At 39.3% G+C, this 12,085-nt stretch overlaps 1 protein-coding gene across 10 annotated transcripts in view; it reads right to left on the reverse strand.

The window, feature by feature from the left end:
* Nucleotides 1-355: 355 nt before the first annotated feature.
* The window catches only part of RAPGEF6 (Rap guanine nucleotide exchange factor 6), a 209,997-nt gene continuing 198,267 nt past the window's right edge, over nucleotides 356-12,085 (reverse strand). For 5 of the 10 annotated variants that reach the window (XM_072990163.2, XM_072990166.2, XM_072990164.2 and 2 more), the window contains 2 exons: nucleotides 8,052-8,366; nucleotides 356-5,376 (listed from right to left, as the gene is read on the reverse strand). In XM_072990163.2, the coding sequence (XP_072846264.2) occupies nucleotides 5,351-5,376; nucleotides 8,052-8,366 (341 nt within the window). In that variant the 3' untranslated portion in view covers nucleotides 356-5,350. Of the gene's footprint in view, nucleotides 5,377-8,051; nucleotides 8,367-9,962; nucleotides 10,696-12,085 lie in introns of those variants that run through there. The other 5 variants (XM_078385740.1, XM_078385738.1, XM_072990167.2 and 2 more) reach the window with 2 other exon arrangements.

Genomic DNA, 12,085 nt, shown 5'->3' on the forward strand with positions numbered 1-12,085 from the left:
TTGCATTCACTTGGAAGCAACTTGATGGCTCACAATAACAGCTGAGGGGAAAGTCATGAAAAAATGTTTCTTCCATCAGGACACAGAAGCAGGGACCCTGGTTTGGGGTGAAGATGCAGTATTTTAGTAGTACTAGACTGTGGAGAGAAGTATGGAGGCATGCAATAGGTTTTTGGTGTGGCTGCATGTATGGGGGAGTCATGGATTGAGTGCATTCACTGCTATACATAATACAGTGAAAATCTGACCTAATTTAGCAGAATTTACTCATAAGTATGTGAATGCAGGCAACGTACTTGGCAACAGAAGGCAGGAAGAATCACATAATTAGATAAAGAGAAATCATCCGCAGGAATCCATGTTAAGTCATTTATTGGTTCCAACAACATTAGTAGATTGGATATTAAACAGTACTTTTAAACATTCTCTTAACCAAAAATATAACAAATATTTACAATCACTCAGTAAAAATACAAAAAAGCATACAGAGGCACTGTCTTTCTAAAAGACATAAGTGTAAGAGGTATCAAAAAATAGAAGACAAACATTGCTTGTTACAGAATACTTTACAATCACTGACTTGTGCAGTTTTACAATTGCTATTGGAATACCATTACAACTGTGCAGGTTTTGCCCATATACTCGTGTATGCAAAACGTCATTAATATCAAGCTAAACTGCATTCCATGTATATCTAAAGAAATTAAAGACAAGACAATGACACAAACGACCAGGTTAGAGGGAGAGGTGAAACTAAAGTTGAACTTGTTCGCAACTCCACTTCTAAATAGCTTTTACTATTTAGTCAACTTGGGAGTATTGGTCTCCTTCCCCCATCATTACATTTTGAAGGCAACTGAAAAATAATATTCTTTTAAAAAATTACATTGGGGAAAATATGTATTATAGGAAACTGATACCTGTGCTTGATTGGGCTGTGTTTCTTTTATGGATTTCACTTCCTCAAAAAAGCTAACTGGGAGGATTACATCTTATGGGGTACACCATCTTGCACAATTTAGAACCACTTAACTCTGCAGCGGAATCACAGCCTGAGAAATGATTCCAAATATTTAAATTGAAAACTATCCCTGCTAATGTATTCTCGAAGGCTTTCATGGACGGAATCCAATGGTTGTTGTGGGTTTTCCGGGCTGCTTGGCCGTGTTCTTAAGGTTTTTCTTCCTAACATTTCACCAGTCTCTGTGGCCAGCATCTTCAGAGGACAGGAGTCAGAACTGTGTCTGTGCTCTATGCTCTATTCATGTAAAAATGAAGAGGCAAACACCTATACTATCTCTATGTCTGATGTTTCTAAAAGATCCCTAGTGAGCTTTAAAGAGAGGTAGCCAGTTTTGTTTGAGACTTTCTCTTCACAATATATTGCATAAATGATGTACACAGAGAGAAGGTGACCAAAACCCCATGATGGATGCTAGAATAAAAAGTGGGGAGGGGGAGAGGAAAAAAGAAGAGCGCAGAACATACCTGGGATGCTACAGATACATTCTGATTTCCACAATATGTACACAGCATAGAAAATGAGTTAGTAATCAGTGATTCTGTGTATCTAAGCCTGGTTGCATCTTGGCCAACGTCCCTGATCAATGTGATCGGCTGATGTTTCATTTTTAAAAAGCAAAGCAAATAAATATAGATCAGGGCACGGATAGATTGGGGCAACCCACACTGTGCAAATATGAAGCAGTTAAAAAAGCTCACTTATCCAGAGCATATTTACAATACAGGCTCTATATACAAAATGATGAACAAGACATACATCAGTTTTTAAAACCAATGTTCTAAAAAACCTGAATGTTACTGATGCTGTGGAAAGGAAAGCAATAAATTTCAGAGGGTAAACTGACAACAAAAGGCTGGCTCAATGAACTTCAAATGAGGTGAGCAGATGGTTCTTATGGGTTTTTCAGGTTATTTGGCCATGTTCTGGAGCCCAAAAAACTCACAACAATCATTGGATCCAAGCCGTGAAAGCCTTCGAGAACGCGAGGTGAGCAGAGCAGACTTGAGATTTGTTGAGGATGTAAATCGTAAAGAGCATCAGGCTTTATAAAACAAAAAAGTATTACCTCATGGGGAAAGGCTTTGATCCTTTAGTATTCTTTTCCTGTAAGCGGGAACAAATATTTGAGGTTACTGAGACATTCCATTACAACATTGGCCCCAAGCACCATATTGTATGTTTGCAATTTCTGTTAAGGTAGAACATATGCACCACTTGATACTACACTTGGGCCCAACTTGCTGGTAAATAAGGCTTGAGGTTTACAAGCTTGGTTTTGGCAAGAAAGGCTGTCAGAGATCTCTAGAATACCTGTTGAGAAGAACATGAGGAGCTAGAGGAACAAACGTTCTTACTTCAACCCATCCACTGATTTCCAGGCAACCTTCAGATTTAAACAGAATAGCAGTTTGTCCATTCTGCTGGGTGTTTGCTGCAGTAAGAAATGTTAATGCCACATCTGGCTATGGGTGGGTTTCTTCCCTGCTCCATTATGGCATTCTAAGATTGTGTCTTATGATATAAATCAGGAAACCACCCCTATGTAGTTCTTTATGAAATCAACAGAAGCTGCATGATGGTAGACCTTCTAATAAATGGAATTTGGGCAGAGAAATTTAGTTGTGGATTGAGCCCATGTCAACATTACTACATATGCTGAAATCATAGATGCCAAGCTGAATCGGGTTGTACTATTACTCAATTCTGGGGACTGCTTTCATTAAGGCCTTGAAAGGAAGAAAAGGAGCAGCCAGATGTCTCAGCTACTTATTCCTGACACTTAAGGCTTGAGTGTTACCCTGGTAAGCCAATTAAATTATGAATTAGGTAGCTTCTTCACCACTTTCAATCATTTTCTGGTTTGCCAAAGGATAGTCTCTGGTTGGACAGCATTCACTTAAGCCAATATCGATCATGAACATAGAAGGTCTTACGGCTTCATTTTCTTTTCGGTACTTGTTTGGATTCTACCAGAATATGCTGCACTTGCCTCACACAAAAGAAAATCTGAAAGCTCTTTATAACTCTAAGCATATAAAATCAGTTACTCTGAGGCACCTTTAAAACTGACAAACATCTTCCTTCTAGCTTAGATTGTAAACATTTGCGATACTGAGATCTACAAGTAAACTCAAAATATACATTGACACATTCGTATCTATTTATAATGTTTGAGTGGGCCATCATTATGCACTAGAGGAAGAAACTAAATGCAGATAAATCCAGTTTTTCTCCATGTACTCTGGTTGGCTATGTAAATCTCAATCTCAACCCAGCTTCACTGTAAACAAACAGTACTTTGTTTTGTCCCTTTTCTTTGCATAATATGTGTGCAAAGTATATTTATATACAAAGTATATATAATACATAAGAACCGGTGGGCCACAACTTTTTGCAAACAGTTATCTTGATAATTGTGTCAACTTCAGGCAAGTTGAGATCTTATCTCTGAAGAAACACTAGGCATCAGGGCATCTTATACATACAGCAGAACGTATTTCAAAACCAGAAATGTCTGCAATTTTGCTGGGGTCTAGAGATGCTTCAAAAATCATTGTTTCAGGCCATGTCTGAAACCCAGCACCCAAGAATGGTGCAGGGGAGAAGACTAGATTTTGCAGTCATGTTAGGGTTTCTGAGGCACTTGAGTGGCTTCAAAGTTCCTCCAAAGCCCAGAGCTGATGTAGCCATAATCTCTGCCTATCTCTCAATTTTGTTTTCACCACAGATAGAATCTCAACTGGGGTCTTAAGGAGGGGTATTTCTTCATTTTACAGGCTCTTTCAGGTTAGATCAATTGATATGCAAAGACCCTATACCTCAAGTATTCAATATGTGTAGGAAACGATCTGGGATGGTCTAGAAGCTGAAATACAAATGGCTGCAGGGCAAAGGGTACATTTATAGTAGTCCGCAGTGCAAATATTCAACTTTCTCAATGGCTGTAAGTCATTTGATAAGCTTTGTTTCATTCCTTCTTCATGTGGCTGTAGAAAAGTCTCACAGGTGACGCACAGATCTTCATGGGAACTAGGTCCTGTTGGGGCTTAGCCACCAACCCATTCTCAAGGACTTAGTCTGGATGGTATGAACTCATGAGTGGAGAGTGCATCTGGTCACATGGGAGAGCAAGTAACCCCAACTTGGAAAAGGGAAAAGTGCCCAAGAATTGCAAGGTTATAGTTCTTATAAGGAAAAGAACCAAAGTTTAACATTCCCAAATTCTGTGGTTCTACTTCCAAGTTTCACACACCTGAGGTTTGCTCCTGAGGAGCATAACTTGAGGGCACTTCCCCAGGGCAAGCCTCGCTGGGGAAAAAAAAGAAAGTTCCAAAACCCGTGGCACAATTCATAACGAGTGGATATCTCCTTGTGCTTCTTTCAGTTTTGTTTTTGTTTGGTGGGACTTGCACCTGGCAGGTTCTTCCCAAGATAGCGCTGTACAACATATAAAACACACCACGAGTCAGTTCAGCTGAAGGACAGGAAATGGGAGAGAAAAGAACTGCAGATACTTCCTTAATCGCTTGATAGTTGAAAGGATGGTCACATGTACTTTACTAGGCTTAAAATACAGGACCAACAGATGGCAGTATTCCATTACTGTAGGCATATTAAAGCACACTTTACACACACCTCAGAGGCTTGGCATTTTACAAAATAGGCATGAGCATCCAGTTCCTTGGACGTCTGGTGTGTTTTGCTTTGCCTAAGACATTTCACTAACACCTAAGTAATTTGTTACCTTATTTTCTTTGTAAAAGCATTCACATTAGCCAACCAGAGCATTCCAATAAACATATAAACAAACAAACAAACAGAAACCTTACATAAACTCCAAAGTAATAAATTACTCTTCAGATAGCTGCAGAATTTTCCTTGGTTTTGCTGAAGTTTTGTAGTTTCTGTAAGTACATAAAATAACATTCTTCAACCAAGAACCATAATGGTCATATAGAAAATATTTGAGCCAAGTCTAACAAATGATGCAACAGAGTTTTCTACAAGAAGAATGTTCCCAAGGTGGCCCCAGTGTTTTAAAAGGTTAAGTCCTTCTGGATATTGGTTTCTGGGATACAGGGTCAGTATTCCTTAGAATGAGTTGTCTGTCTCTTTCAGCTATAAATAATTTTCTCAGGCTGCAGAAGGGATCTCGGCAGTTCAAGATTATGATTTACAGAAGTTCACCATACTATTCCGAAGAGAGGCAAATGCAACATTTTGAAGTCAATAGCAGCAAGCTGTCAGCTACAGCTAACAGTATTTTATGATTTCTTCTTGTGACGTTATCATGACTTGAGGCAATTTTCACAGGAAGCTCAAAGGCTAGACGGCTGATACTTGTTCATCTTCTGTGAAACAAGAAAAACATTGTAAACTGTCTATGACATGAGCATGTGCTATATTCTATCAACACTCTGACCATACCCACTCTCAACTGAGTATTGCCCTCCAATGACGTTTTCCTAGTTCAAAACACTCTGCTTGCCGCTTTTGACAAATTATGCCTGATGTGACATGTACCCTACAAAGGCTGGAGTCTCATTAGACTTAGCCAGTGTCGTTAATGGTAAGGGATGAAGACAGGGGCAATCCAAGAGTTTCTTGAAGGCCAAATGTTTCCTAACCCTGAAGTAAACAAAAATGAGAAAACAGCTTGCCAGCTTTGGCAAAATCTGTTGTGATGAAGTGATTTAAAATAAGAAATGATTTACTGAAGTGAGTATGCTAGATCTATGGCTTCCTCACTACTTGTTAAGCTGCTTTCTGCCAGGAGTTCACTTTATCAAATTTCTGATATAGGTTTTTAAAACAAACTTTAAAGTATTTTTTAAAAAACCCATACATTCACTGGAGAAGCAACAACATGCAGAGGAGATTAACTGCCTGAGCACAAATAAAACACCTGCTTTTGAATCACTTATTAGACTTGGAAGTTTTATCAGCAGAGTTTATTTTAAATCAAAACAAACTTGGCTCATAGATATTTGAATTATGTGACTGCATAATTATATGCAATGGTTTCTGTCTAGGCCAGCTTGTGCTCCTTACACTCTCATCATGGCACATGGCCAACGTAAGGTGCTTCAAATAGAATTTAAAATAATACAGGATTCTGATATTTGGTGTGTGTGTGTGTGTGTGTGTGTGTGTATATATATATATATATATATATATATATATATATATATATATATATATATATATATATATATATATATATATATATATATATATATATATATATACACACACACACATTAATAACCCCTGTTCAGGTGTTTAGTAACAAGATTCATGCTAACCCATGAACCACCTTTTGACGTAGCTCTCACATGTGGAGAGCAGCCGCTGTCTCTGGGGTTTCTCTGTGTGATCAGAAGACTGAGAAAACTGGGGTTCCAGATCAAACAGATATGTGTCTGGGATATCTGCTTGATCCAGAACTCCACTTTTCAGAATTTAGCTCTCTATGTGCAAGAGTAAGACCAGAAGGGAGGGGCTAGTCTGCTCTCTCCACAAACAGGTTAAGATGAACCCTTTTACTGAGTCTCTGAGTCTCTAAGGGTAGAGTTTTAGAAACGTCATGGAAACAATCCCACACAATAATGCATGAAGTGTCTACTTCCATTCAAGCCCCTCCCCACTCTTTTAAAACATGGGACAAGACAAGCACAGCTATAAACATACTGAAGCAAAACTGTCAGACAATTTTAAAATCAAGAAAGCATTGTCAGATCACATTTATGCTGAAATCCCGATCTCGTAAAAGCACAATCTGAGCGTGAAAGACATTACAATTCATGCATTCAATTAAAATGGGGGAGGGGTTGTGCAAAGAAATGGACAACCAAAAGTGGTGGACAACAGAAAGTGGAGTACAAATGAAATGAAGTTTAAAAAAAAAATCAAAGGTGTACTTGCAACAGATAAGCTTGAAGCAAGAAAAAAAATGTAAAGCCTCCATGTTTGATTCCTTTTAAATCTTGTGAGTTTGTAAACTCAGCCCTTTAGGAGATGGTTGCTGAGGTGTACAGGGCTTAGAACGGGAGGGTCAAGTACAAAGTACCAGTGTGGTCCAATTAGTAAGTCCCTCTGGGCTTGATTTTGCCCACAAAGCAGTTTTAGGAGGTTTTTAAATATTCCTTGTAAACAATTGAAACTGCAATTTAAAGCCTCAGCCGTTTCCAGCCAGAGAGCAGTATCCTCAGACTCTATAGGATAGGAACTAATTTATTGTGTGGGCACCTCTTATGTAACGCTGTGCTAAGCTGCAGCTTGACCTGCGTGGACAGCCAGTCATTTCTTGAGCCTGTTTATTTGGGGTTCTGGGCCTTATAATGCTCCTGCTGAGTAGCATGTGAGGATAGGCTCAACTTCGTACATGACAGAAGCCTTAAGAAAACAAGGTCTGCACTTGGTTAGAGCCGCTTATGGAACACTTTCAGATGGTCACCTCCTCAGTGAAAGTCATGAGGTTCCATCTTAATTCAAACTCTACAGCAATGTAATGGGTCCCTGATATTGCAGGACTTGAAACACCACAAGCCCCACCAAGCCAGTGCTAATGGTCAAGGGTTCTGGGAGGTGTAGTCCAGCAACAACTGGGAACCCACAAGTTTGGAATCCTTGCTCTAATGCCTGAAGGCAACTTAAACGCTGTTAGTTTGATTTCTGCTGCCATTCAAAAATACACCAAATACATTTTAAAACTCTGCAGCTTGTTTGTTCTTTTTATGTCACTCAGGGACGAGAACTCTGGACCACTCTGTGCCTCTGCTTCATACTTGCATTTCCAAATGTGCTGGTTAATCACTAGCACAGTGATAGATTTGCTGAATTGGGAAGGGGGGTGTTTTCACAAGAAGCAGTCGTAAAGCATGTGCAAATGATTTAAAAGGAAAAGATTTACTGATGCACACTGAAGGTGTTTCTTTGTGAAATAAGACAGTTTGCGCATTGCCCACACTTACAGAAGTACACACCAAATTTACTAAAGAGCTATCAAACGAGATCTTTCACATACCATCCTCTTCACTATTTGCGTCAGTCATATCTGCTAGTTTGGGACGGGCCGGCTGTCGGCTATGCCACTGAGGCATCTTCTTTGGAAAACAGGCCACTGGTTCGCTACTCAGAGGAGTGGAGGAGAGCCTAGAGAGCTTGCTATGATGCAGCATCTTTGACCTCTGCACCGCCACACTATAGTCTGGAGGTTTTAGGTGTGGGTGGTGAGGTGATCCTTCCTTTATGTCCGCTAAAGAAATTCCCATATATCCTGGTGGGGTGGGAGGTGGCTCCCTATACCTATTGTCTTCCTTAGGTGAGGTGACACAGTACACTGGCACAAGAAATAAGCAATGGAAATGTTAATGAAAGAAACAAATGAAAATAAAAGGCATTTTTATTAAAAAAAACAGTGAAATGTTAACAATGACTAAACTGAAAACTGATAACAAAAGGTAAATGTAGAATCATTGGTTATAAAATGCTATTGGCAGGGTTTTGAACGTTAACTACCAGCAGTACAGGAAAATAGAACACAGTACAGAAGCAGGAATACTAGATTCAAGGAGATGAAGCCGTGCTTGTAAGATCTGTTGACCTTAACAGATTGCAAATAGCCAGCCAGCAGTAGAAATACGTTCTACACTAGGTCCACCACAAACTCAAGAGAGAACATAAAACCTTACTGGGAGATTGGGGTAGGGTAACTCTGTTTTGAAATAGAAGATAAATAAGTTAATACAAAGGCTGAAAAAGTTTGGCATGATAGGAATGCATTCTTAGCAGAACTGTGCAAATGTATGGTTTTGGACTATAACTCCCAGAATTCCACCAACATGGTCAAAAACCTAGATCTGCACAATTCTTACAGTGATATGTGAAAAACCAGGTTCAATAATACGCTGGCACACAATTTGTTTTGTAGTATCTTCTATGTAGCCTTAACAGACAAGGTAAATACATCTTAGATGAATATAGCCATGCCACATATTCTTTATTCCATGTAAGCCTTCAAAGCAAAGTCATTTGACAACAGTTTGGCTGATTCCGCAGTTTAAAAAGCATGTCATTTATTATTTCAGCTAATTTTCCTGATATTTTCTCTAATTTTCGTAATGTATTTTACGGTACAGCTGGAATCCTACTGGTGTTTGCGTAAGGTTTGTTTAACCCCATAGTTAATTCTGCCTAATTGACAGGAGGCCAGTGTGTCTTGGTCATGTCACATGCCTGGCTATGCCAGAAAGATGTGCTCTAGCACCTCATCATTAGCCACAGTTAGCCACTACAGGTTACACAAGCCTTACATGAAAACCATCAGGATCAATATGGTAGGTGAAATATGGTTTCCCCTGTATTACTGATGTGACTCTGAAAAACTGACAAGATGCCATCCACCAAATGCCAAGAAGGAACAACATATTTCAGCTATGAACATCTGTAAACAACTTCTTTTTGAAAATTATCTCGAAGTTCCACTAATAATTATTTTACCAGCTCTGTATCAATGCCAAGAACACTGGTAGTAACCTATGTCATGAAAATGCCCACATTTGACCTCGTGATTCACCTTTACACTCATCCCATGACAAGTATCCTCTTCAGCATTTATGCACATGGAACTCCAACTGCAGAAGCAATCACCATGATCTGATGAGGTGCTGGTCATGTGTAGCCATGCCACTCATTGGGTCACGCAATTAAGCACACAACCAGCATCTCATCAGAATGTCATCGTAGCTTCTGTAGTAGCAGTTCTGCAGTCCATGTGCAGAAATAGTGAACAGGATACTGACCCATGAATTTAGTTTACAAACTTAGATGCCTTTATGACTTTTTTCCCCTAGTTTCAAGACCATTCTAATTCATCTAAGACTGACAAGTGGTGCTAACAATAGAATACAAATTTGTTGTCCAAGTCACAGAGAGATTTTTCTGCCTAACAAATTAAATATCAATTCAACACACTTGAAGCTACCATTGAAGAGTTAAATTCATTCAGTAACACCACTGGAAGATCATTTCTGTAATCTGAATCACACCCACATGGGTCTTAACACAGAACAGCCAACACTTTTTCTAAGGTGTATTCTAGCGTCACACCACTGTCAAGTCATCCTAAGTAACTTACTACTCTAGCTGTCTGGCACATCTATAGACAGCTATCTACCACTTGCCTGTGTAAAACTCTGAAGCAGCTGCGGTACAAGCACTGGAAAGGAAAAGCAAAAAGGGCAGCTGAAATGTTATGATCAAGTAATAACATTCTTGGTCTCATCCAGGAATCGGAAATAATAGTACAAAACAATTGTGAGGCATCTAGGTCGTGGCATGCCCAATGTCAAGATTACGTTTATTTACTGGGAGAAAAGGTACAACTGGCAACAGGAAGTGTGAGAGCTTCTATTTTTAACAGCTTAGTGCTCAATGGAAGAGGAAGACTGAAAGCTGGTCTATAGACATTAAATGTTAAAAGCCATGTTATCGCCACAGGTTTTAGTATGGCTCTTTTGGTTGATAATAAATGGAACAAATCAAGTAGAAGCAGAAATTTGGGAAATGCTAAAATAAAAGATGAAGTAGGTGTACCCTTCTAGGTTCTAGTTTTCTGCTGACTTTGTTTCCAAACATTTCTTGCTTGTATGTTTCTCACTGATCTAAATCTCAAAATATGAGCAAAACAGGCAGTTGGTTAAACATCAAAGAGAAGAGAAAAATTGAGAGGAGTTATGAGAAAGAATGGGCAGAGAATATTGGATGTGCATAGATTACATGAAGATGGATGTTGCATACCCCAGTGTTCAATAATATTCTTGCTGTCTTGAAGTGAAGAATAAAGTGTAAGGCAAGGTCTTCATCTCCTTAAGGTGATCTAAGGAGAAATGATCGGCCCCCTGATGGTAATACTATTAATTACCATATTAATTAGTAGTAGCCAATTGTTAATTAATTAGATTTCAATTTTATTACACTTCTTGGTATTTACTTTTTCTAAGAGAATTTATTCCTGCCTTGATTTAATTTATTTGTCTTTAATTTGAGCCCTGACCATCCTGTTTACACTGGTATTAAAAACAAAGTGAATGTCAGTTTTAGGGTCAGGTGGGGACATGAGGAATGGACTAGTTGCTAGAGCACGGATTCTCAGTTTGTGAATCATGAACTTCGTTTTATTGCCTACAGATTACCAGTCTTATGGCTTTATTCTCATTTTCTACCAGGCACCATACAACACACCTTTCAGGGGCACTATCATTCCCAAAGGCAAGTATGGAATAATTTAGTTAGAAGGGACCTATAAGGCCACTGAATCCAAACCTATCTGAGTCCATCTGTGCACAAAAAAGATGGAATCTGAGCACCAATCTGAACACGTGTTGAATCTTTGAAGTTTGCTGAAATACAAGTAAGTGTGTGTGTGTGTGTGTGTGTGTGTGTTTATCTATATATCTCTATCTCTTTATATATATGGGAGAGGGGATCCAAAGCAGCCCAACATGGACTGAGTCTACTCAGTTACAACAGAATGCTGTCTCTAAGGGATGGAAAACAATGTGTGGGGGGGGAGAATGGAATGGAGTATATCAAAAGGAGACATGCCTGGTTGGCAGACACAGTAAACTGGAGCACTCCATAGTACAACAGGTAGGACTGTTGGACTTTGATTCTATTTCCATGTATTAAATCTGTTAAAGCTGCCATCAACATTATTGTTATCCCTATGAATGAGCTATGCTTCAAATGTCCTTTAAAATAAAAAGGAAAGAGAGTTCAGACACTTGGGTGCTAACTTCCCAGAGGAACTCCATTCTCAAGGAATTCCTGCTGGTGGAAGCAGTGATGGTGGGGAGGCTGTTGTTCATCATAACCTCCTTAAATCTGTTCTGGGGCTGGCTGGGATAGGGAAACTCTCTGGGAAAAACACAGGATGTAGCACCAAACATGGAAGGTAGGCTGGCCGTTTCAAGATCCATCCAGGGCAGCATATCTGCTACCTCCTCCCAACAAATGTGGGCAGCCTAGCAAAGTCAAATTCACTACCTCAAACTAACT

The sequence above is a fragment of the Pogona vitticeps genome, chromosome 2 (assembly GCF_051106095.1).
Source record: "Pogona vitticeps strain Pit_001003342236 chromosome 2, PviZW2.1, whole genome shotgun sequence".
NCBI classification, from domain to species: domain Eukaryota; kingdom Metazoa; phylum Chordata; class Lepidosauria; order Squamata; family Agamidae; genus Pogona; species Pogona vitticeps.